General features: G+C 37.7%; 1 protein-coding gene across 3 annotated transcripts in view; it reads left to right on the top strand.

Annotated features, from left to right (window-relative positions):
* The window catches only part of GABRB2 (gamma-aminobutyric acid type A receptor subunit beta2), a 117616-nt gene that overhangs the window by 71048 nt on the left and 19282 nt on the right, over window positions 1-27286 (top strand). For all 3 annotated transcript variants that reach the window (XM_007425699.2, XM_007425698.2, XM_088134748.1), the window contains exons 6-8: window positions 17240-17377; window positions 22261-22413; window positions 25927-26171. In XM_007425699.2, coding sequence (XP_007425761.1) covers window positions 17240-17377; window positions 22261-22413; window positions 25927-26171 — 536 coding nt within the window. The remainder of the gene's footprint in view (window positions 1-17239; window positions 17378-22260; window positions 22414-25926; window positions 26172-27286) is intronic.

Raw genomic sequence — 27286 nt, 5'->3', positions numbered from 1 at the left:
CTCTAAAGGTTCTAATATAAACAAATAGGAAAATCCATTCCTCCAGATAACTGTGATAAACAACTTTATCAGTTAAAATCAGCACCTTAGACCAGAAACAAACCGGAAATCAGTGGGAATGCTGTAATGTGACCATAATCCCCAATTCAAATCTGTATTTTGCATTAGCTATAGGTTCCAGATAATCTTCAAATGCAGACTGATATAAAACATATTGCAGTAATATAAGAGGGAGATCATTAGGGTATGGGTTGCTCAAATAAGCCTGTCTCTGTAGGACTTTAGCTGCAGCACCACCTTGGCAGATGATGATGATGATGATAATATAATAATAAAAAAGAATAAGGACTATGCAATGAGCTAGACTCAAAACAAGAAGTGTGATTCAGATGTGAATGGCACACAGCACCTGTTGGAAACACCTTAAAGAAACACATCTTTTCCTGGGATCACATGGCAGCTGTGGAGGCCAATCATGTGAGACCAGGAAAAGATTCAGCTTCTTTAATATATTTCCAACAGGTGATATATGTGGTCCCCTGCACACTACAAATCATGTTTCTCCATTCAAACCTGAAGCACAGTACAGCCCTACCAAAAATAATCCCTCTTTTACAACAAAGATGGATTTAAAAGCACTCCTAAACTACAAATGTGATCCTATGGGGAATAAGAACCTTTCCAGAACAAATAATAGAATATTTACCTCACCTGACATGAGTTTCAATTTATTAGCCCTCATCTGGTCTATGAACAGAGTTATATCTATTAAGCATTTTTACTGCTTCACTTGGATCTGATGAAAAGGAGAGGCAGAGCTGTGTATTATTAGCATACTGATTGTACTTCACCCTCAATCTTCAAATGATCTTACTGTGTTTTCAGGAGCTGTTGAACAGCATCATGAATCTTGGTTTTTAAATTTGTTGTAAATCACCGAGAGTTGCTTTGAATTGGGTGGCCATATAAATTGAATGTCTGTAGCATCAGACTAAATGCCATAGTGTTGAGGGAAAAGTGAATACCTTCTGGAGACAGCCATCCAATCAAAATTATTCTTTTCCTGATTTAACTCAGACAGCCTCTCTCAAGGATATCACTGCTGAAAACATTAAAAGCTATAGATAGGTCAAGAAAATGTACAGGTTAATTCTCCCCCCATTTTTCTGTCCCACAAGGAGACCAAGGTAGTAAAAAAGTAGTTTCTGTGCCTAAACCCAGCTTAATCCTCAGCTGAGATGAGTTTTTAAAAATGTATTCATCTGAGACTATTTATTACTATTATTGTTGTTGTAGTAATAATGTTATTTTTACACTACTTTTCCTCCAAAAGGGGTCCAGATCAGTAGATCTGATCAACTATTATCTGATCAAGGAAACAGATGTTTGGCCGAGTCCTAAGTCCCTGATTTTCAAGGGCTCTGTATATTGGTTAGGATGTTAAGTAACCAGAAACTAGGGTTGAGTTGGGCAGTAAAGTAGCCCCAGTGTTGTGTTAAATGAATTGTTTACTTTAGATTCCAGCATTTATCTTCTTTGAAAACTATTGATAACCCAGCTCTAACTTTCAGTACATAGCTTCTTAAAAACCTATTTGGTTGAACATAGTTGATTGAACTACATATGTTTAAATCCTTTTATTTTCTTCCAGAGATACAGTTCATTTGTAGGAAGCATTATAGCTAGAAGTTACAATAAAACTCACTAGAGAGATTCTAGCTTGAACTAAAAAATTGAGTACCATTTGTTCCAGATACACATAATTGAACAATTAAACAATAGCAAGATGTTGATATCCTGAGTTACTGTGTATCATTCCCCACTCCTATTTATCATATACTTCATCTGTAAATTAGAACAAATACAGGTATATTAGGGGAAAGTATGAATGAATACATTGTTTTAGGTAAAATCACTTTACTAGGGTCCTGCCAAAAATTGTTTCTTTGAAGCTGCCATTCGCCTTGGCAAGGAATTCCCTATTGACACAGGGAACTTCTCGTATGAAATGTACTGCGGTATGTGTGTGTTTATGTCTGTGCTACCCAGTAATTCTCTTTGCCCCATTTATGTTGCTTGCTAAGTTCACACATACTGTTGTTGTTGTTGTTGTTCAGTCGTTAAGTCGTGTCCGACTCTTCGTGACCCCATGAACCATATTGCGCCAGGCCTTCCTGTCCTTCACTGCCTCCATGAGTTTGCTCAGTTTCATGCTCATTGTTTCAGTGATGCTATCTAACCATCTCATCCTCTGCCGTCCTCTTCTCCTTTTGCCTTCAATCTTTCCCAGCATCAGGGTCTTTTCCAAAGACTCCTCTCTTCGCATTAGGTGACCAAAGTATCTGAGCTTGAGCTTCATTATCAGTCCTTCCAATGAGCAATCAGGGTTGATTTCCTTTAAGATTGACTGGTTTGACCTCCTAGCAGTCCAGGGGACTCTTAAGAGTCTTCTCCAGCACCACAGTTCAAAGGCATCAATTCTTCGGCGCTCAGCCTTCTTTATGGTCCAGCTCTCACAGCCATACATTACTACTGGAAAAACCATAGCTTTGACTATGCGGATCTTTGTCGGCAAGGTGACGTCTCTGCTTTTTAATATGCTATCTAGATTTGCCATAGCTTTCCTCCCAAGGAGCAAGCGTCTTTTAATTTCATGGCTGCAGTCTCCGTCTGCAGTGATCTTGGAGCCCAAATAAATGAAGTCTGTTACTGCTTCCATTTCTACCCCTTCTATTTGCCAGGAATTGATGGGTCCAGATGCCATGATCTTAGTTTTTTTAATGTTGAGTTTCAAGCCAGCTTTCGCACTCTCCTCTTTCACCCTCATCAAGAGGCTCTTTAGTTCTTCTTCACTTTCTGCCATTAGGGTGGTATCGTCTGCATATCTGAGGTTATTGATGATTCTCCCTGCAATCTTAATTCCGGCTTGTGATTCTTCCAGCCTGGCATTTCTCATGATGTACTCTGCATATAGGTTAAATAAGCATGGTGACAGTATACAGCCTTGTCTGTACCTGGCATTTAAAGAATTGTTTAAATGTATTAGCTCTCCTGAGGATTTAGGTAGGAAAACTGCCAGAACATGGAGAACATTCTCAGGAGCAAAACATCCATCAGCACTGCTTAGAATGTGTACTGTATTTTCCAAGCTCTATAGAGGATATACATATATACATACAGACACACACAAACTAGAGACAGATGAGAAGACCATTGGGACCTGCCCTTCTTTCCATCATAATTTCTACTACGGTACATAAAAAGCCATACTTCATGCATATTACCAGAAGCTGGGATGTAAAAGCTGTTTAAAAGTTTGGTTAAAAAAAATAGACTCTGTCAAGACAAGCTCATCTTCTGATGACTACATGGAAGCATCCATGTAATTTTCTTGAAACCAGTACCGAAGTGGGTTGCCATTACCTTCATCCTATATGGTGATTAGTAAATAATAATAGCTATGATATGAAGTTTATACAGTGGGTGGTAAGAACAACAAGATGCAAAGAGATCTAAGGGACTTCTGAAAGAAATCAGGAGACTGAATAATACAGTCTTAATATAGGCTATAATTATTCAATTGGTGAACCCATCAGTCACTGTCTCACAGCATTTTCACAGCATTTCTATTTGTTTCTAACTAAAAACCTAATTTTGGAAAGCATCTTTTGTTTTGTAGCATATGCTGATGTTTGCTAGAAGTAGCTTTGGAAAGGATGTCAATTGTCATTCCTTAGAATGTTAAAGTTTTAATAAAATGTCAGAGAAAAGTGCTCAGAGGGGGTGGGAAAAAGAAATCTGCTATGAAGAGAGTAATGTAAGGTTCATTCAAGTTTAGCATGAACTCAGGTGGCATATGGAAGCTTAAAATATAGTTTGGTTATATATATCTTCATGGAGATGTTTATATAACACATTTACCTCAAAACTACTATTCTTGTTAATTTATTAGAATAATAGATGTTACTATTTTTTAGTACAAATGTGAAAAAGTATACATCTGGGTATATTTCCCATTCCTTTCTGCTCTGCACAGGCATAAAAACAGAAACAGAAATGTCTTTGGTATTCTGGGTCAAGGACTGGCAATACTCTGAATAAATTTCAGCATGGTTCTTAAGCTAGTTTGGGGTTGTTGCTTTGGGCACTGGAGGATGGAGGTCAGAAATTGAAGAGGTCTAAGAAGACAGTGTCAAAATAGGATGCTCCAGTAGAGCAAGCCTACTGACATTCAAATGGAGAATAAGCTCAGAACTATTGCCTAAAGTATAAATTAGCTATGCTATTACCACATGAGTAGGGGCCTCAGAAGGAGCATCACCTGGCAAAAGTGTATTGACCTTTTCCTTGTCAATGCTCTGCACAGAAGCATTGCTGCCATTTTCTCCAGCAAAGTTGCTACAGTGGATTCCTTTCCTGTCAGCCACCTGAGAGTTCCTCAGGAATCTCAATGCCTGGCAAAATGCCCTTCCCTGCTTCTTCAAATGCTGGAATTACAACCAGTTACAATTCCCATGAGGGGATCTGCAGCCTCTTTTACAAAAAGCCATCTTTGAAGTAGCAATGGATGGGCTTCTCCTGGCAGCCATTTTACAGCTGGATGGAAATTATGATATCTGCTCCTACTTACAAACAGAAGAGGTTAGACAGAGTGGGAATTACCTCGTCAGGGGTAGTGACATCTCTCTGCCCCCCCCCCCACGCCCAACCCCCAGGGTACTGCAAATGTTGCTGTCCACATTAATTGCTTTCATATTGACTATAAAAATAATGTGTAAAGTACCCTTTTTTAACAAGACAAATGCTTGGCATACTATTCATTCATTCATTCCATTCATTCATTCTAGATAGCGTAGAAGTTTGGAGATAAACTGACTGTAAATAAAATGAACACCAAACAAATCAAAAGCCCTACACATCAGAAACTGAAGACAGCAAGTCAGAATAGTGAAATATATAAAGCATGGTAGCCAGCTTTTTTGCACATGGGCAAAATGATAACCAGCTGTTTACATGTATGCATACATGGCAACCAACCTGTGCAAAAGTCAAATTGCACAAAGGATCCAAGAATGGAACAATGGTGTAAGTTGGGGACTGCCTGTACATAATTATAATAAATAAATTACCGTTGACTCTTAAAAAAGAATTGAAGAATGAATACAGAATTTGATAAAATAAACTGGGGAAGTACTATTCATCCATAACAAGAGTATTAAACAATAGACACAATAAATGAAACTTAACTTCTGTAGTAAGTATCAGAATGGCACCTACACTGCCTCCAGTAGCCTTTTGCAGTGTCTGGAATACCCATAGAGTTGACGGGGCCAGTTTTGGCCCTTTTTGTAAACCTAGGAAAAAATAGGTGTCCTATGACTAGCACAGGCTGAGGGGAGCCATCTGACCTCTCAATACCCCCAAGTTCATAGACCAATTTTGAACCTTTTCTTCCAAAGTAGGTGTACAAGTGCAGCCAATAGGAAGCGGAAAGAACTGAGTTTTTTGGCTGCAAAAAAATTGTACAGTCCTGATATAAATGAACATATAGAAAAGAAGGGAAAAGACTAGCATTGTTTGGAGATATAAGAAATTAGGGATGTAAAGTGGCACATGAGCAGACCCCTGATCTCTCTGTTTCCAAAATTCATCAAATATTCTTCTCAAATGCAATTGAACTACCAAAGGCTTTAAAATACATATGAATAAACCATTATATAAGAATCAGCATCCTCCAAACCACTTGGTGAATCATTCTCTGTAGAATAAGTTTTTCAGTCACTTCCTCCTCCCTCTCCAATCTTGCATATAGGGAAAGTCAAAAGCAAACCTGTTAATTTTCGCAGATACCTCATCTGCCTCTTTGCAGCCCTCCAAAGAGCTAAATTATTTACAAAGCTTTGGAAGCTTTCGTTTCAGCAATATTACAGGGTTTGACTCAAGGCTGGTTTGACTCAATGCCTATTCAGACAGACAGAATCTGTGAAGGGTAGAGAATAAGGCCACGGACACAGCCCTGCCCCTGCCGCTCTCCAGCCCCACACATTCAAACAAAAAGTCTGAAGCAGAGCACTACTGCTATTGAGCTGAATATCAATATACAGTAGCTCTTTTATGATCTGGAATCTGAATAAAGCAGGGTCCTGGGGGCTGCCCTGTGAAATAGCATCCTTCTAGAGATCTGGATGGCCATGGCACTGTTAGTCTTTTGGAAGGCTCTGAAGATCTAGCTGTTTCCCCAGGTGTTTGGCCAGGACGTTAGGCAAGCTGTGCTGCTGATATGGTTTTTATGATTGGGATGTATTGTTCACCTTGGGGGTTATGGGTCATTGCTTGTAGCTGTTGTTTTGTATGCTGCCCAGAGTCAATGCTGTGAGATGGGTGGCCATATAAATAATTTAAATAAATACATGTCGAGAGCTGTACTTGTATTAAAGTACCTCTTCAGACCTCTGTCTGACTATATGGAGGATGGGGACAGGTGAGAATTGGGCTGTTCAAGAGAATGCTGAAAAGAAACAGGAAACTATAGCATTTTCCAAATTAGCCAAGCCTACTTTGTATTCAGGATTTGGCCATATTTCTACTGAATATATAGACAATGTTCTTATATATTCCAAACAATGTTTCTGCAAAACAGTATTTCAGCTTCTGTGCTGGAAAGTAAAATTAACTAAATCTTCTTAGTGATTTAACAACATGAAAACAACTAATGTTCTAAACAATGAGATGAATGCTTTTACAGGAGCTGGTAAGTTATTGATGGCAAGTGACAAGCAAAAGAATTTTATTGTTCCATTATTCAAGAGTTCAGGGATTTGGGGGAGTAGATAATTAGTTTAATTTGCTGAGTGAGAGTTCAGCTAGAGTGTCCAATTGCTCTAGGTGTGCAAACAGCTGGAAGGAAATTGTCTTCAACACACAGACATGTGACATTTTTACAGCACAAATTATGCCCCAAAGGTTCTCTTACTGGTTGAAAACTGCTGTTTTAACACATCTTTTGAGAATACAGCTTAGAGAAAGAGCATTGATAAGCTCAAAATGATGACTGATGATAAAATCCATTTGCAAGTCACAGCAATGATAATATTATTTATTGACTTGACTTTTCTATCCTCATCTTTCTTCATGTGCCCTCAGGTCTGTATACATGCATCTGTCGGTATGCTTTCTTCACAATGATTAACGCATGCAAGCTGGGGCATAAGGCCAAGTCTGCTATTAACAGATGCAATTCTCCAACCATCTTGGGATTTAAAAAGATAAAATACAGTATATTGGAAAAGTTGTGTTAAGAAAGTATTAGGCAGAAGAGGTGTCCTAAAGATCTGAGTTAAATCAGAGTTCAAAAAGGAAGGCAAACAGAGGGAAGGGGGAGGAGGAGCTAAAGACATGAAGATATCACATGGTGTAATAAAATATGGTATTTTACAAAGGAAAGAAAATGAAGCAAGGAAAAAAAAAAACCTAGATGGCCCAATCAGGCTGCAGAACAGGAGAAGGGAACCATGTGTCCTTACACATTCCCATTATTTGGAAAACTTTTCCAAGTCATAAATTAATGTATGGAAGTGCCTTAATGTGTTTTTGTAACTTTTATAAGAAGCACCATCACCAGTGTTATATCTAACTATACAATGCTAGGTAGGATTTAAAAACCCATTAGATGAAAAGCTATACCGCTGTACCGTTTACCTGTTGCACATTAATTTAGGTAAAGTGTTTCTCTCTGGTCAAGGAAACAATCCACATTTGAATCATTAATCTGGTATACAGAACAATTTGATAAATAGGGTGAAAGAAAAATAATTACCTACTGATTATCCACAGAACATGCACACTCATCCAGATGTTCTTAGTGTGAACCAAAGCAACACATGCTCAACTTGTTTCTGCTCCCAAGAGTTTTTAAATCAGGACATAATATATATAATAACCCCTAAATTCAAACATGCTACCTGTTTTTTTTTCTTTGTTCTGCTTTGAATAAATGTTTAGAAATTAAGGCTACCAGATCTGGCCTGCAAAAATCTGGATATATAAAGCATAGAAGTAGAGTTAATGTTTTCTGTAACTTTTTGCTACTGTCTGTCAGTCCTCTGGATTTTTGCAGCCTTAATCTGGTAGCCCTATACAAATTTGTGTGGCATACTTTGCATTAATATAGAATGAGTTCTTTTGAGACTGTTCTTTCTTTTTCTGCATGTAAGAATATTAAGGTATTATTACTGGATTCTTTAAATGAATATTAGGATAGAGATCTCTTTTTCCAGTCCAGGAGGTGATATTATGTAACACTTATTTTCATATTGGCTTAATTAAGATGCTACAACCGAGAGAAATCTAGATTATATGTTGAGCTAAGGGAGTTAAAAAAAACTGCTTATGAAATGCAGCTACCTATCACGCAGGATCAAGAGGTAGCTCTTTTTTTTTTTTTTTAACCACACTAAGACTTTGATGAGCTATGAAAGGCAAGTAGAGGTGCCTGGCAAAATATTTGGTCAACAGAGGAAAGGACATATGTACTATAGCAACATACTCTCATATAATAATGCAGAGAATGGTTGGCCAGAATGGAGCATCAGAAGCAAGGAAATGATTGTATGAGAAAATTATTTCAGTGTGTTTGCTTACGTATCCCTCATATTCACAACTTGGGAGTGGGTAACTGCCACCCCCAACATTCCAGTCTTATTTCCAAAACAAGCAAAACGGCTCCCATTTCCACCCTTAGACCTCCCCTGCCCAGCTGTTTAAAATATGGCCTAAAATTGCACTGCCAATTTAGCTATTTTTAAAATTTCAATGACATAATTTAGGCCATTTGGGGGGATTAAATGTGGAAATGGGAGAAGTTTGTCTCACAGAGACCTGGTCTCAGTCCTACCTCTAAATACTGATAATAAAAGCCAAGGGGGGAAAAGGGAACTGAAAACAAAATAGCTTTGCTGCAGACTGGTGATATCTTCCTGAAGCCCTCTGGAAGATCAAGAGATTGAATTACAGACCCAAACCTCTAAATGCTTATCTACCCCCAGTTTCTTTTCATTCAGTGAGGAAGGTTTTTTTATGACATCCAGCTGTCCATCAAATCCTAGAATCCATTTCCTGATCTGTCATTGCCAGCTGTGAAGTTGATTTCCACCCACCCTTCATCTGAATGTCTTTATATTTGCTTATACTTATCTACCGTCACCCTTTTACTGCCCATCCCCACTTTTTTGTGTGTTTATCTATCTATTCATTACATTTGTATGCCACCCACTCCCCCAGCTAGCTTCATGTCTAGCGCAGAACTAGAACTCCCAGTCTCCAAGTTTCTAGTTGGTGCCTTTACCACTATACCAAACTAGCTCTAGCAAGTATCACTGATTACATTCACCGGTCACATTTCATCAGTTTATGCTGCCCTAAATCAAAAAATGTTAGTTTGAAATTTTGTGAATTTCACTGTGTCTTTTCAGTGCAATGAATTGGCACAATAAATTACAGCTATTTTATGTTATTCCAATCCCCTTTTTTCAGCCAGAGAGTTTTGTTTTGGAATTTATTTTGCACAAGTAGGGATGGGAGTTAATTTCAGTTTTCTTCAGCACAGTTGTCACATTATTTAAAATGTTGCCAAGACTATAATAATTTTCCATACGTAATGAACTATAGGAGGCTGAATACAACAACATGGGGTGAAATTTCATAAGGAAAACTAAGCAGCCAACAATTTTTATATACGCGCAAGCCATCTTCAGGCTTTTGAAAGCTGAAACATGATGAGAGCTCAATCCGGAGCCCCACCCTTATTGTCTAGGTTTGAAGTAGAAATGTAGCTCTTGGGCTGGATGCTGATACAGAGCTCCACACAATTCCACTTCCTGGCAAGCCTAAGCTTCTGTGTTCACAGAGCTTTGTAAGAATGCTCAGTGGGACATAATTACATGTTTGCTTCAGGCCTTCCAGATGGCGTGGCTGGGAAGCTTGGGGATATAGCAGGAGACCCTTGTCGCAGCTGCCTTCCTTGCTTACAAAACTTGAGTGCCTGCATTAGTCTCCAATATGTACTGTTACCTGATTGGAAGAAAACATGTTAAAAAAGAAAAAGAATAGGAATTAATTTTGCTGATTTCTTTACCAAATTTTCTGTTTCAAAATACCAGATAATCCTGGATGCATGGCTACCTGATAACTTTGATGCCCCTTTCAAAGAGTTTAACAAAGTTGTTCTTTCACAATCAAATTAAATAATAAGTGAGCTGCAAAATTTTCAGGGTTTTCTTTATTCTGGAATAAGTACAGAGTGAGATTGCTGTAGTGGGTTAAGGTACCAGACTAGAAACTAGGAGACTGTGAATTCTCCTCCTGTCTTAGGCATGAAGCCAGCAAGGTGACTTTGGGCCCATCACCCTGTCTCGACCCCAAGGAAGAAGTCAATGGCAAACCACTTCTGAAAATCTTGCCAAGCAAACTGCAGGGACTTGATGGTAAGAGTCAAGATTGACTCAAAGGAGGGATAAAAAAGCACACTGTATCTGTCTTGAATCGGACTGTAATGTATAGGGAAAGGGGAAATTAGTCCTTCTTCCCCCTTGCCCCTTTATTTGGAAAAAAAAAAATCATTAGAACTCTTCAATCTCATCCAAAAATCATGTGTTTCATCACATAAAAGTAAAGTGTTGCTTAGGCAGGTAGCCCAGTGTGAAAAACAGATGTAAGATAATTCTCAGTAACTCTCTCTTTGTATTTGTGTGTGTGCTATATATACATGTGCTGGAGGAAGAAAGAGATGCTGTTTGCCCAGATTGATTTTAATGCATTCATGTTATTTCAGTTCCCACACTGAAAAAAATCATTACATATTCTGAAATTGCTGCAGTCCTACACTATTTTACATTTGCCATAGTAAGGTCAAATGAGGAAGTCCTTTTGGAGGACACAATGAATAATAATACTTACATTTTTACAGTGAACCCTTCTGATTACATAAAGGGTTTTGAACTTTTTACAAGTTCTGTAAGGAAAATCATTATGATTTTCATATTCCAATTTGGGAAGAAGATGCTGTAATGAAAAATAGTTTCTTGCTTAAGATCATATTCGTACTACACATCTGGATTAGGGACCTTACATTTTAATCATGGAAAACAATACCAAGAAAGAATGTGTTGAGAATAGTAAAGGTGAAATTTCAAAGGGAATCTTAAGAAGCAGCTACAGACATCTCTGAAATTCTCTTGTTGTAATAGTCCAAACTAGGTCATGAAGATTATTTATATTTTCTTTGGGCCAGTTGTATCACATGTTTTACCTTGCACAGTGATTAGCATTTTGCAGAAGAATGAATTATAACACCCAGATGTGCAGATGGAGGAAAAAGACAGAAAAATCTAGTCTGCCCAATTTACCAGCATAATGCCCAATTACAGTGGCAGTAAACAATATTTTGAATGCAAATAAAAATAAGGAAAACCTGGGACTGCAATACGTTGCATGCCTTTTACTGTTTAGTGAGTAGCTACAATGGTAGCAGGCTGGTTTCTTTCTGCTTTAACTCTGCCTAAAATGCAATAAACATCTGATGGATACAAAAGCAGTAAACTTTATCTAGCTTTATAAAAATATTGTGTATATTTGTTTTCCTTTGAAATATAAAAGTCAGCTTTATATGTGCATACTGATATTCAAACTTTGGAGGATAAATGTGTCAGCTAAACAAGTAATCCATATATATCAAATTCTTTCAGTTCAAAAATAATGCCTGTTCCTAGGAATTTGGGTGTGTGTCTTTGCTGCTGTTGAACTCCTGGCAACTGCATGGACTAGTCCCTGCAGTTTTCATGGCAAGATTTTCAGAAGTGGTTTGCCTTTGCCACCTTCCTAGGGCTGAGAGAGAGTGACTGGCCCAAGGTCGCCCAGCTGGCTTTGCGCCTCAGGTGGGACTAGAACTCATGGTCTCCTGGTTTCTAGCCTGGCACCTTGACCACTACACCAAACTGGCCCTCTTCCTAGGAAATATCACCATAAAGTTATATTACTGGGAAGGCCAGGGAAGGGCAGTTTGGTCTAGTGGTTAAGGCACCAGGCTAGAAACCCGGAGACTGTGAGTTCTAGTCCTACCTTCGGCATGAAAGCCAGCTGGGTGACTTTGGGCCAATCACTCTCTCTCTCAGCTCAACTTACCTCACAGGGTTGTTGTTGTGGGGAAAATAGGAGGAGGAAGGAGTACTAGGTTTGTTCACCACCTTGAGTTATTTATAAAAATAATAAAGGTGGGATAAAAAAATCTAAAAAAAAAGGGAGGAAGGAAGGAAGGAAGGAAGGAAGGAAGGAAGGAAGGAAGGAAGGAAGGAAGGAAGGAAGGAAGGAAGGAAGGAAGGAAGGAAGGAAGGAAGGAAGGAAGATGTTAAATGAGTTTCTGTTATTGCTATTATTTAAAGGTGATTATGGAGTAAGCATAAAAGTGAGAGGACCATCAGAGTACATAAAGGGGCAAGTTGTAATGTGAAAGAAAACTATCATGGGTTTATTTCTAAATGAAATGGCAAAATCCACTATAATGGAACATGTCACAGTAAATCACAGCGTCATCTGTCACCTGTCTTTAAATATTTCTCAACTAAAAACTGCATATAAAATGCATTTTATTTATTGATTTATTGCCTTTATATCCTGCTGTAATCATAAAAAGACTGTCGGCAACTCAAAACATGTAACAAATCAATACATAGTAAAAGACCAAAAACACAGAAACTTGGAACTTGAAATAGCCTCTGGCATCAACTTTTGAATGTCCTACAGAAAAGTTCTGTTTTCAGTTGTTTCTGGAAGGCAACTAACACTGGGGTATCCATTTCAGAAATATGTTTCTGAATATATTTCAGTAAGCCTCATTCAAAGTAATATACTGTATAAGTTTGTGTCATTTTTGTTATGTGGCTGGGGTAGATATGCAGTGACTGGGCTCATTGTTTTTGAGGGATTGAGTATCTTGTGGATCCTGGGTGGAAGTCAGATATGGTCCCCACCAGAGTGGCAGGCTGCCAGCAGTATTTTGGAAACAGTTTGGGCCGATGGGAGAGATGAGAGAAATGGTGGTGGTGCAGGCTGCCAGGGAAGAGCAGAGCCGTGTCTGAACTTATCCAGGTCGTGGACAGGTAGAGTGATGGCAGGTTGAGGCTTTTTAGTTCTAGAGGTGGAGAGCAATCAGTGATTTTTCAGAGTCCGGTGGCACTAGGCATCAGCTATTTCTGGCTCAGCTGACAAGCAGCATCTGACCAGCTCCTGGAAATTCAAAGGCTTGCTAGGAAAATGGCCAGAGAGCAGTAGTTCGGTTTTCTCCCATTTTATGGCTACCACTAGGGATAGAGTGGAGACTGGTTGGGCTGGTTTGGCACAGTGAGGTAGCAGTGGCTACGGTGGAACAGACAACTCATATGCCCAGGTAGATGGTGGCAGTAAGAGCAGAAGCAAGGCAGTGGTGTTATGGGAGAAGCAGCAAGTGTCCTGCAGCTGCCCCCTGGCCAGCCACATGGCACAGCAACTATCTTGGCCGTTTCCTCTATCTTGTCCCTGGGACTAGAGACTTGGATGGACTGGCATCAGCCCCATAGTTGAGATCCCAGGGCTGATGTGTGTGGATTCTCTCATGGCTGCTGGTAGCAAAAGTGAGATTTGGACCAGTGAGGACCTTTTCTTTTTTTTTTTTCTTTGTTTCCCACTTTTCTTTGGAGTATGGACTGGATGAAGCTGGCCTTCCCTACCACCCTCAGGTAAGAGATGGAGGTGCCAGGAGTTTTGAATGGTGGTTTATTGTTTCTTTATGTTTCTATTGCTCTTTTTGTGAGCTGTTCTGGGTTATGATATATAAGATGGACAGCCATATACAGTAATTGTTTTAAATATATACATACATACATTTACATATTATCTTTTAAAAGTGGTCTTAGTTCTATCTGGCTGTTTGGGAACTCCAAACTAAGGCAGATTTGGGCATGGAAAAGCAAGAGACTAAATCAAGGTCAGTCCAGGTTACAGAATTCATCAGAAGCAAAATCCAAACACTGATAACAAACGGGTCAACAAATGTTTCCCAGCTGAATTGCATAGAAAAAAATGTATGCTAGGTAAAATAATGTATTATAGCAATTGCAGATTTTTGCATTTTTTAAACAACTTACAGGAACTTTGAAGACATAAATGAGTTCTTAAATGTGGGCGTCCACAAAGGGGGGTGGGGGCAAATGATAAAACATGTTTGACAGCATCCTGATACAAAATGCATCATGCATTTTGTTTTGGCATCATCACCGTGTGCTTCAGACATTGTACTACTTGAATGTATGTCATATTGACATGGATCAGGCATAGACTAGAGATTATTCTTAAAGTTAAGACCCTCTTCTCTTTCATGTAATTTCTGTACTCATTATTTTTGGAGTGCTTGAACTCAAGCTTCTTATATGAAAATATAGTAGGTTAAATCCATTACTTGATTATGTCAGAAGTAGATTTTTCTCACCTCTGCATTGTCATGCCCAAATTTACTTCAATTAGACTGTATGATATATGTTACAGGGCAGTCTTTGAGGTAATAATGAGTTTTATGTAACTTATATAGGCTTGCAGCACTGATAAACATTTTTCCACTATGTCTATGCCAGTGATGGAGAATCTGTGGACCTTCATACATTACAATATATACAATACCCTCATTCCTTATAATTGGCCATTCTGGTTGGATTACATTCCAAATCATTCAATATAACTGACCATTTTGTTCAAAGTTGGGGGTCAATGACAGCCTGAGGGTCAAAGATTCCCCAGCTGAGTGAATTATGTAAATATTTCCTCATGTAACCAAAATAGTCACTTAATTATGTTTATAGTGCAAGACCTTTTTTTGTGCTAAGGTACATAAACACATCGAAATACTATGCTTGCTATGCTCATCTTTGTTGGTAACAAAATAAAAGGGGGAGGTTGTAAGCGTCACTTCTAACACCCCTCCAAATAATCAGATAGTTAATTCATTATGAAAAAACATGTTGGTGAGCATTTTTCCAAGCAAAAGGAAATAAAATTCATGGATGTCATCCTGTTTCTCCCTGATTCCATGCTCACAAAAGAACCACTTCTCTATTAAATAAGTATTTGAATTTTAAAAAAAATGTCCAGAGGCTAACAGGTGATCAAGATCTTCAATATAGAGTTAAATCAATAGTAATAATAATAAGAGAATTAAAAGTAGTTTAAAAATTAAAAGCTTGAAACTGCTGCTAAATAGCTATTCATACAGAATGTAAAGTAATGCTTGGTTTTTAGTCACTTTGTTTACCTACATAAAACAGATCTGAAGAATCATGCCTGTTCCTAAGATATCTCTATGCTTATGATTACTTTTTAAGCTTGTTTTTTGGAATGTATGGGAGACTAAACAATGTAAATACTTTAATTTAAACACATTCCTTTGGGGCTGCATGCTGCTGAATTCATGACTCAGATCTCTTCTGTGTGTCTCTTAACTAGAGAATGTAGTGGATATTCTTTTGCCCTAATTTATCAGATGCTCACAAAATCTTGATTGTCACTTACCATGTTCTCAGCTTATTCATTGTATTTTTGATGGTGTACCAACCAAGCTGGGTGAGAGAAGTTTCTTTTCAGCTGAAGTCCCTTCATTTGCCAGAAGGATCGAATCCAGTAATATGTAGGGATAACTCAGTTTAATTGAGTGAAGTGTTGCATTATTCCCAGTAGTGACCACATCTGAAGCAATAGGGAAGTGTGTGACATGTAGTGTATTTCTGGGAGGAAAAAAGATTTCAAGAGGTAAACACCACTTCTTTTACAGAGAAGCTATAGGAAGTTTCTCATTTCCAGTCCCGCACACCTGTCATAAACATTTCTCACCTCCCATAGTTGCTTCCTGAGATTTTTCCTAACTCTTTTGATGGGAAATTTTTGTTCTGTTTGAAAAAGTAATCCTAAATTTAAAGATACGATCTTCCTGCCAATGTGGTGCCTTCCTATCAGCCCCAGACAGCATTACCAATATCCACTCTGGCTAGGAACTGTAAAGATGCAGCCTATTATATCAGCCTGGGGAAGGATGACAAGCATTCATGGCTAGCAGACCTAAAGCACTATGTCATGTTGCCAAGGCAACATGAGGGGAAACATGGCCTGCTCAGTTTTTCCATCTGTAATCATTTGCCAAAGCAAAAAATAAAATGGAAATAAAGCCACAGAGTGCAGGTACTCTCATAAAATAGCTAGCACAGTGGACATGGCCTAGTACAAAATACTCATTTAGCAAAAAGCAGATAGCGGAGGTTACTTTCAACCACTCTGTTTAGCATTCCCAGGCTGCTCCTCATCACATTAGCTTTCTTTTTATCTTATTTTCTTTTTTCCGGGGCAGATTGGCCCACTTTCTAGATAATCATTACAGACAGTAAATTGGTATTTGAGTCTATGTATTCCCAGCCCTAAGTTCCTAAATGTAATAAAAATGAAACAATAAAGCAACTGAAAACACAATAAAAGCTGCAAAAGCTAAATGAAAAACTGCATTCCCAGTGAAAAGAATATGGTCGGGAAGGCAAAATATGAATGTTCTTTAAGGTTGCGTGGGGGGTCAATGTACACATTACCAAAAAAGGAAGTTGGAATTGTATCTGCTGATTAATCAGTAACTGGGCATAAATAATACTGCCTGTTGACAGGCAACCATTCAAGGCCTCTGCTAATGTTTTTCCTCCTTATGGTTCTTTACCTTTAATTTATATTGATTTGAACTAAGAAACCCTTGAGGTACAGGTTGCGTTCATACAGGGAGCCTCCTTTGGCAGCCTTTCAAAAGTAGGACTATGCTTTGCAAAATAGGATGCCTGGGTCTCCTACCTCAAGAAAAATACAACTAGTCATGAGAGTAAACAGCTGTCTCAAGGCAAGGATTTATGGATTTTTGCTGCCACAATGGAGAAGCCACACTTCCATGTTTCCATCAGCTTGCTTCTGATTTATATTTCCAAGTCGATTCTACCTTACAGTTGCCTGATACTTAAATTAAGCATGACTGAAATGTATTTGGGGTTTGTGTAGTAGAGGGGCTTTTGTTTTATTTTAAGTAAATATTTACAAGGTTCCTAGTAAAATGACCAAATTATTCTGATTACAGATATAGTGTTGTAACAGAACCATGTCCTAAATCTTTGTTCCTTTTTTTTTTTTTTTCCTACAGATGGCTATACAACTGATGATATTGAATTTTACTGGCGTGGGGGTGATAATGCAGTTACAGGAGTGACAAAGATTGAACTGCCACAGTTCTCTATAGTGGATTACAAACTTATCACCAAGAAAGTTGTTTTCTCAACAGGTTTGTGAGGACATATGAGAAAGAATGCTTCAGTCTCCCTGCTGATAAGCTTTTTAAACTGTTTTAATATCACAAAGTGGTGAGCTGCATGGTTTACATAAACAATTTAGGCTTTCAAGTAATTTTGGACAGGCAAATGAGTGTAATAATAATTTTTATAATCTCCCCCAACCAGTTGTCATGGATGGAAACTTCCATCATTTCTGTCCAACATGGAGGATAGCAGTTGTTGAATGAATGTAGCTACTGTACTGATTTTGCAATTCTCTGCAGGTTTACCCAGGAATTAATTTTACTAAATACAATGGACTTGTTTCTGAATAAACATGTGTAGGGTTGGCTTATGTAGATATTAAATGCTGAAGCTATGCAGTGGTGATACAAAGATGTGCAGGGGCAAGGACCTGGTATTTGTTGGCAACTCTTTAAGCAACGGTGTCTTTTCCCAGGACATGCAGCAGCTGTAGAGGGCAGCCACACAGTTGAGGCAAAAAATGCAGTTGCTTTAAAATCTTACAAACAATGCTAGAGTTCTGAAGAATGCCTAGAGTTCTGAAGTTCTTGGAATCAAGGTTCTTGGAATCAGATCCAGAGCACTGCACAGCCATGGAAAATAGCTTTATATTTGCCTGATTCAGCACTTTCTAAAAAAACAGTTAACAACCTAAGCTAATAAATTATTTTCTGTCCTCCACAGTAACTCTCCTCTCAAAGCTAAGTAGAAAAACAATCAGCTTTATCCAGCCATTTTCATTATTGCAAGGTATACCATCCCTTTCCAATCTTTAATGGCTCCCTATAGAGTTGTAATTAGCTGCCCTCCATTCTATTACTCAGACATCTAATTCTAGTTGAGTTGGGTTATTTCTGATTTTGGCAAGCAGTCCTCGGCAGAGCAAGAAATGGTTTTATATAACTTATAGTGGAGAAATAGCTTTCCAGATTGCCAGTCAAACCAAATCACAGTTATTCTTTTTATATATTGCACATCTGTACAATACAGCCTTTGGTTTGTTCTTAGAACAGAGAGCAGAGCTTGCATGATTAGAACTCCATTTCTGATCTGAGTTGGGCTCTTGAGGAAAGTTTAGATTCAGACAATTTCTGGGATTCAATTTCTGGGTCTTCACCTGGCATGTCTTTTCATTTTCTCCCTGTTCTGATTTCTTTACTCTTTCATAAGGCTATGCAGAGACTATTAGAACTGTGCAGTGCTTTAGATTTGATACTGAAAAGATGCTCCAAAGCAAGCAGGGATGTGAGCATGGCATATTTCTGCCACACTTTAAAATAGCCACATCCTACCTGCTGTTGTGCTGCAGCTACAGAGGGCGACCTTGAACAATGGGCTGCTGCACAATTTATTAATATATATATATTAGCAGTGTGTGTGTACAAACATATATACACAGACACAGACAGATAAACTCATCATGGTATTCCTTTTCAAGGTAAGTAATGTCAAGTGAAGTGCAGAAAGAGAATTAAAAATAATAAGCTAAAGAAATTAAAGGCATGAGTTAAGAATAGGAATGGAAATATAACTAAATCTGATTTATACAAACTGTGTTCACTATATCTTTCCATATTTTTTCTATCCTGGCAGGATATCCTGGCTTCTACCACTTCCATCTACTGATTCATTTATTGCCTTTTATTCTCAAATGTCATACTTCTTTTTAGGGATTTCCTTACCTCCATCCAGCCACAACTTTTTTGGTCTTCCCCTTCCTCTTAACCAGTGCTTCTCAACCTCAGCCGCTTTAAGAGGGGTGGACTTCAACTCCCAGAATTCCCCAGCCAGCATGCTGGCTGGGGAATTCTGGGAGTTGAAGTCCACCCCTCTTAAAGCGGCTGAGGTTGAGAAGCACTGCTCTTAACCATTCACTTTTCCTTCATATGCTGTATCTCTTTTGTCATTCAGTCTCTTATGTGACCAATCCATCTCAATGTATGTCTTCATCCTTTATTCACTTTTGTATTCAGCCCACATTCACCCAGCACCCGCACATTCTTGACTTCATCTCTTTTTGTTTTACCACACATTTAAGAACCTCTTTCCCAATGCAATTTCTACACGCAGTTCTGTGGTAAACATTCTACAAAGCTATATAAATTCATCGACTTCAGTTGTTCATTATGTATGTATAACTTGCAATTCTTCGTTCACTTTTCCCTCTCAAACACAAGTACTTTGATCCTGATACATTCATTTTCAGATCTGTATTCCTTGTTGCTTCATACGCTCTAAATTACATTTGCTGCAAATCATTGGGGTTTCAGCCAATGATATGGCATCACCTGCATACAGAATGTATGCATACATTCATGTTCCCACCTACACAGCTCCAACATCACCACAAGCAGTCTTTACATCCACAAAACATCATAAACAGCCATAGGGACAGGACACACATACACTTCTTAAATACATATCCTGCCTTTCTGTTTATTTGAACATACAAGCACCTTACAGCAAAAAAATTGCAAAATATAAAATGAAACAAAATTATTACTAATCAAATCAAAATCAAAGTCATTACAATGACTGACAATAAAAAGCTTGGCCAAATAGATGTGTTTTTAATGTCTCAGGAAATACTGGGAGAATGGGAGCCAAAAGCGCCTCCTCGTAGAGCACCTGGCTTGGGAGCCAGAAAAGAAGAGGTCTTTCCCCATCTTCCTAATTGTTAAGCTCCTGGCAGAAAGGCTTCTTCTGCTTCTCTAAGTGACCCCGGTTCATAGCAGAAGAGCCATTCCCGCAGATAATCCTTGTCTTGCTGCCTGCTCAATGTCAAACCATTTACTACTCATTCCATTTTTTCCTCACATATTTTTACTTCCATAATCTACTACTACTGCTATTAACATTCAACAACCAACTTTTAACTCTAGTTTTGTGCAAAAATTCCATAATTCAAGCCTATTCATGTTTGCTAAATCAACTAATATAAAGTAAACTTCATTTCTCACATATATATATATTTCTCAGTGACTAGCTGAACAGTAAATATCTGGTCTTCAAACTCATTGCCCAGCACACAACCACACTACCCTTTCAATATTTTGATTTGTCTTACTTCTTGTACTGTTTTGATTAGAAATCTGTCAAACACCTTCCCAGGTATACCTAACAAGGTAGTTTTTGTATTCACTCTTGCTATCTTTCCATTTATATATGGGAACAGCAACAGCATTTTTCTAGTTGTCAGGCTTAGGTATAATCTTCACATATATGTTAAACAAGTCACATAACCACTCAGTAAGCCAACCACAATCATATTTTAATAATTTTCCAGTTACAGTATCTATGCCTCAAACCTTTCTAAACATTCTCAAAGCATTTCAGTTCTGGTCTGAGCATGCAATTACCTTCCTGTACAAATCTCCTTCAACTTAGTTTCATCCCAAATAATTTCATTACTTTAATTTTTGATTCCATAATCTCTGGTGGAGACTCCTTGTTTAGCCTTTTTCACCCACCCACAAAAAACAAAAACAAAACCCTAAACTTTGTCCAGTCAAAATTTATCTGCATTTTCTCTGCCTCTTTTAGTCTTTGCAAATTTCTTTACCTATATTCTTTGCAAATTTCTTTTTCTCTGTGCAGATATTATACAATTCCTTTCTGTCATTCTCATTTTAGCAGAAATCTTACATACTTTTTTTGCATTCACAGCACTTCATCATTCCACCAGTCATTCTTTTTTATTATTATTATTTCTCATTAGCATAACTCCACACACTTCTATGGCATTTGGCAGCATAATTCTTTTCAGTCTGTTCCAAGCAGCTTCCATATCCATTTTCATTGCTTCCACTTCACATCTATTCTATTAGAAAATTTAATTTAATTTCCAACAGGACTTGTATTTTGTTTTCCTGCAGTCATTCTACTTCCATGCAAGTTTCTTTCACTTATGTCCTTTTTATATGTCCATTTTTTTTCTCAATAAATGGTGTGGACGACATTGAGGACCTCTTACTACCTTTAAGTCCTTCACCAATTCTCTCAATCTTTTATTAAAAGTAATTAAATTTCAATTATCGTCCTGGTTCTTCCATTATAACTATTCACTGCAGTATAACATGTAAATATCACAAACCTATGGATTCCTACTCTCATACATACTTGTAATAATTTGGATGACAACATTTCATACTTTCTGACATATATTTTACTGTTTTATTCATCACTAAACCCTCACCTTCACTTTCCCACATATACGCATCCACCCCAGTCTATGGAATGAGACCATTTCATTCAGATCTGCTAATCCTTCCCCTTTCTTTTAGTTTCACAGATATACAATTTACGTTTTTCTTCATTTCCTTTCATTTGTTAATTCATGCTCCTTCCCATTCACTCCCTTTACATGCCAAGTCATTATTTTCCACATTCTATAGTCATCAACAGTTGAACCCATAGACATTGACCCCTGATACCCCTCATAGCTTTGGTTAGTCAAGGGCTTTCTGCTGCCATGGCAGTTTCTAGATTAGAGATTCTAGCCTGTAAAAATAAAATAAGCAGGCCAGGATAAAACTGGGTGTTGATCACACATGTGGGCAAATGTGTAATGCTGCAAGTAGCACAGATAGTCCTCACCTTCTCTATAGTACCAAAGAGTGTTCTATGAAAGCTTTGACTGTATATTGTTGCCAATGTGGATGATGCAAGATGCAAGTCTGCTAGCAAAATTGTTCCTTGTCTTTTAAGCTCTTTGTTTGGGTACAGGTTAAGATCCATAGATTTTTTGTTCCTTTGTCAGTTAATGGAATTTTCACCTCATATGTTGAGTTGCCATAATAGTCTGGCATTGTCTGTTTGCATGATAGCTGTTCTCAAAATGGACTTTGAACAGTTTTTGTTTTTGTTCTAGGTTCCTATCCAAGATTGTCCCTAAGTTTTAAACTTAAGAGAAACATTGGCTATTTCATTCTGCAGACGTACATGCCTTCCATTCTGATCACTATTCTTTCTTGGGTTTCATTCTGGATTAATTATGATGCGTCAGCTGCAAGGGTGGCTTTAGGTAGGCATTTTTTCTTTATTTATATTAAATATGTTACCTGTACAAACGTATATACTTAGGATTGCATAGCTGTATATGAGTGGAAAAATTTCTGTTGGTCAGCATTTGCTCTTAAGTAAATTGGTTCCAAATTATCTAAAGTGGTTAAATTAACTTAAATGTGAACTCGTCTGGGCTACATGAGATGTGTTCTGGTGAGATGCAGCATTATTGCAACTGCAATTTAAGATTCCGTGTTTGACTAATGATGTTTCAGCTGAAAAATTAAGCACGTTCTCTTGTAAATTAAACACACAGACACACACACACTTACTGCATTTTATACTAATCCTGATCACTAAATGGCTTTTATTGCTTTATGTAACTGAAAATTTCAAAATTTTTATTTGATTCCTCACGTGATTTTACCAATTAAACTACAAAGGGGACTTGCATGTTTCAGGGAGGGAACATAGTTTCCATGCAAAAAGCCCGAGATTCAATACCTGACTAATGTCAGTAAAGCTGGAAAAGACTCCTATCCAAATTCATCTGTCAACTATGGGGAAAAAAACAACAACAACCAAGAATTATTGTTAGACAGAACCACCAATTAGCCAAGCAAAACTGGATATAAATCCAATCTTAAAGAAATTGATCTCCCTGCCCTTCCTTTTCCTTCCGTTCCTCACCTTCACCTCCTTCCATTGTGCATCTGGTCTATATGGCTTTAAATCTGAAGTCAACCTCCCCCCACCCTTAAACTAGTGTGACTCATTTTGAGAGTTAAAGATAATTTGAAAAGGGTGTTGCAGATATAATAAAAAAAATTTTTTTTAATCCTCACTCAATCGTTACCAATTCTGCGGCGACTGCCTGGATGAGTCCCTGCAGTTTTCAAGGCAAGGTGTTTCGGAAGTGGTTTGCCATTGCCTCCTTCCTAGAGCAGAGCCCAGCTGGCGAGCGCAGGAGGCAGGGTTTCTGTTGCTTCGCGCCTTTTTCAGGCGTGCGCGGCTTCCGCATTACCGGCAACTTGATCCCGTCTCCCATGCAAGCGCCGCCAGCATTTTTCCTCCCACTGGGGTGAGAGTACCCATTTATCTACTCACATAAGTTTTCGAGCTGCTGGGTTGGCAGGAGCTGGGGAGGAAGCAGAAGCTCACTCTGCTGTGCGGAGCTGGGCTCGAACCACTAAAGTGTCAACCATTTCTGGCCGGCAACTTTCAGCGTCATTAAGCTGCTGCGCCACCACATCCCCCAATAAATAAATACCCCCCCCCCAAAAAAAACCTTGAGGAGCTGCTGCTAGTCAGGATAGATAATATTGAATTAGAGCTGTATGTTGATTCAGTACAAGGCAGCTTCTAGAATTTCTTACCCAAGAATACTATAAGATTTAATTGCCTTTCTCTTTGAGTAATTATCAGATGAAGATGAAGCAGTATACTCTTAACAGGATTAAGCTGTCTTCCACTAATTTCTGTTTCATATTCATATAAATTAAACAATTTATCAAAAATAATCCTATAAAGAACAGTTGTCAGGAGTTATACACTTAGGTACTATTGCCTTGCTGCTATTTCATGTTTGTTACTTATGAGTAACAACTCCTTGTTATGCAGGCAAGGAATCCCCACAAATCCTTCCTGAAACTAGTAGCTGTTTTGGGTGTGTTGCCCAAGAGTTAGGCTGAGCTCCTAACGTTTATACCGTATATTCATTTTACACGTCCCTGACCTTTTCCATGCCTGATGACAGCACTGAAGCTTAATAAGTGTACAGGTATCTCACCAAGCTATATCTCATATCTAGACTTTAGGATTCCTAGTTCAAGTGCAGTTGTCAAAATAGATTTTATATACTATTGGATGTCCACTTACCAGAAATAATAATCTTATTAATATTAATTAAATCACATCTCTTTTATAAAACCAGATTGTGAAGGAAGATAAAATGGCTATAGTCTTCATACTGTGGTCACTATTTTTCTGCCAGTATTTGACAACTTGCACAATTGGCAGGTTCCTTTACCAGCTGGTTTGTTCCCCAAGCTGTGCCCAGACATTTTGAATCTAATTGTATTTAATGATATTTGTTTTTTGTTTAACTTGTTCTGTGTTACAGTTTTAGATTATTTTACTTAATCTTTAATCTTGCTGATTCTTTGAGATTAAGGCACAATTTATAAAATTCAAAAATAAACAAAAATGTTTGTTATTTATTTATTCCATTTATATTTCAAGACCAAGAGACAGTGCACACAGTGCTCTTCCTCCAATTTTACCTCAAAACAATTTGTCTGAGAGATAGAAAATGTCCCAAAGACATCACTATGCTTTGTCCTGGGTTGAACTTGGATTTCCCAGGTCCTAGCCCTATAATTTAACCATGGCAGTCATATCACTGCACACAAGTCAGGTATTAGAGTGAACTCCTTCCAACAAAACTGATTTTGTAGGAAAGTTCTGATTTCTTACACAGCTTTAACACATGCTTCAGTTTTGTTGCTAGAAAGTGATATATGTAAACTTCTCTGTTTCGTTTAATGATCACTTGAATTTCTGTTTGAATTTGCTTTTGTTATACATCTTGCAATCCATTTAAAGATACAAATCCACCAATTGTGTATGTTTTAATAGCTTATAAAAAGAAATATTACTATAATGTAATGCACATTAAATATATTTTCGGCTGTTCCCTCAATTCAAGAATCCATGAGCTCCAGTTCAAGCTCCTGAATTCTAAGCAAGGTATTTTTTTCTGACAACCAAACCAAATGTTTCAAACCAGAAAACAACATATAGAAACATCTTAAAGACAGATGTTATACTTTTCTAAAAAGAAAAGTATAAACAACATAAAGAGGAAAAAAAGCAGTCTCCATCCTGCCTGCATTATTCACCATCAGTACAGTACCAAATGGAAATACAGTAACATCTCTGTTTAACAAATCATTGGTAGAAGATTTCCATAAACTTTAACTGATCTCAGTTTAATCCAACTTTGCATCATTTGTGTACATAATTGATATAAATGCTGTCATTTACAGTAAGATCTCAATTTAACGGACACACACTCGGTTTAACAGACAATAGTCTAATGGCAGTCAATTCATCCATTGTAACTGAAGCCCATTAAACCAAACTTTTCCTGTATTCCAGGATGCCACCCAGAGTCACTTTTTGTGAGATGGGTGGCCATACCAATTTGATAATTAATTAATTAAATAAAATGTTGGTGTTGCATAATTAGTAATATTTAAAATTTTCTCAGCACTGAGATAACAAAACCAAACAACAAGGAAATGAGTAGTAAAATGTATGGACAAAATTTCTTTTAGCTCCTCTCTCATTTTTTAAATATACCCATGTTGCACCCTGTACTGCAGTGACCTCTGCACATTAATGAGAGACGTATGTACATACAAGCATATGCATATACAAATAATACAAATGCATACGTGCATACATAAAAACAGAGAGAGAGAGATGCATAAATGCACACTAAATTGGAATTTTGTGATGATTTTTACAGGGATCACAACGGTGCTGACAATGACAACCATTAATACCCATCTACGAGAAACACTACCAAAAATCCCCTACGTGAAAGCCATTGACATGTATCTGATGGGCTGCTTTGTCTTTGTGTTCATGGCTCTTCTGGAGTATGCCTTGGTGAACTACATCTTTTTTGGCAGGGGGCCACAGCGCCAGAAGAAAGCAGCAGAAAAAGCTGCCAGCGCTAACAATGAGAAATTACGAATGGATGTCAATAAGGTAAATTGAAATGGGAAGTTTATGAAGCCACTCACAGTTACAGTATTAGGTTATTCATTTCCTCCTAACAGACCTTTCAGAAGCAATATCCTCTGCCAAATAAGTCTCATAGGAATAACAGAGTAAGACCTTGGCTTTTAAGATAGGGCTTTTCCAGATGATCAGAAGCTCCAGCAAAGTGAAAATGTACCCTTATTTGCAGCTGGAGGATTATCCAATCTATGGAAAGCATAAATTAGGACTGATCTACCGCTTTCTATCATACAGAGATCAAATAAGACCATTTCAAAGCAATAAAATGAATAAGACACGCTGAAGTTTTAATTTTTTAAAGCAAGGCAAATATTTATTAAGCTAGCATTCTTTTTTTTTTCCTTTTTTCACACTTTTGGTGTGCTCAGCTCTCACATATGAATATGAACATATATATTTGTTTACCATTTTTATGCCACACAATTACATTGTTTTCTAGGTGGTTTGCGAGACAGAGATACAATGCAATAATAACTAATAGAGTAAAAGCACCATAAGAAAACCATTTGCAGTAGATAAAATCATAAGACACACACACAAAGGCAACTTAGTAAGAATCAAAAGAGTATTTCTTGGAAGTGCTCCTCACAGTTTTGCTTCTTCATAGAACCACGCAATTGCTATGATTCTAGTTAGTACTCCGAATCAGAAAAGGTCAAGAATTATATGATGTTAGGCAAAAAAAAATGGTACTGTAAGAAAGTGACTTTATTCTGACCACAAAATAAGTAATACTTATTTGATCCACAAAGAATCATCTCGAAAGGTCTACAATCTCATTTTAATGGAACTTTCTTTCCTCAAGATTGATTTCCAAGATCTATACATTGTACATGCAATTTTCTATCATCTTTCAGGGTGATGTTTGAAGACTTTAACAATCCAAAATGATGGCTAAAAGTGCTAAAGAGCTGCATGAAATCTTATGAGAGAAACGAATGGTGTTTGCATGTGTGAATGTGTGTGTGTGTGTGTGTTTATTCATTTATTTATTTTACAGGATAGCATGTTAATATATTTTTACAGCAAAGATATCAGTGAAAATTTAATTCCACTGAAGTACAGAATAAATCCAGATAATA

This window comes from Python bivittatus, unplaced genomic scaffold (genome assembly GCF_059951505.1).
Source record: "Python bivittatus isolate LINGU-HERP-01145 unplaced genomic scaffold, Pbiv_v1 ctg000080_np1212, whole genome shotgun sequence".
In the NCBI taxonomy this organism is placed as follows: domain Eukaryota; kingdom Metazoa; phylum Chordata; class Lepidosauria; order Squamata; family Pythonidae; genus Python; species Python bivittatus.
This window is presented reverse-complemented; position numbering and strand designations above follow the sequence as displayed.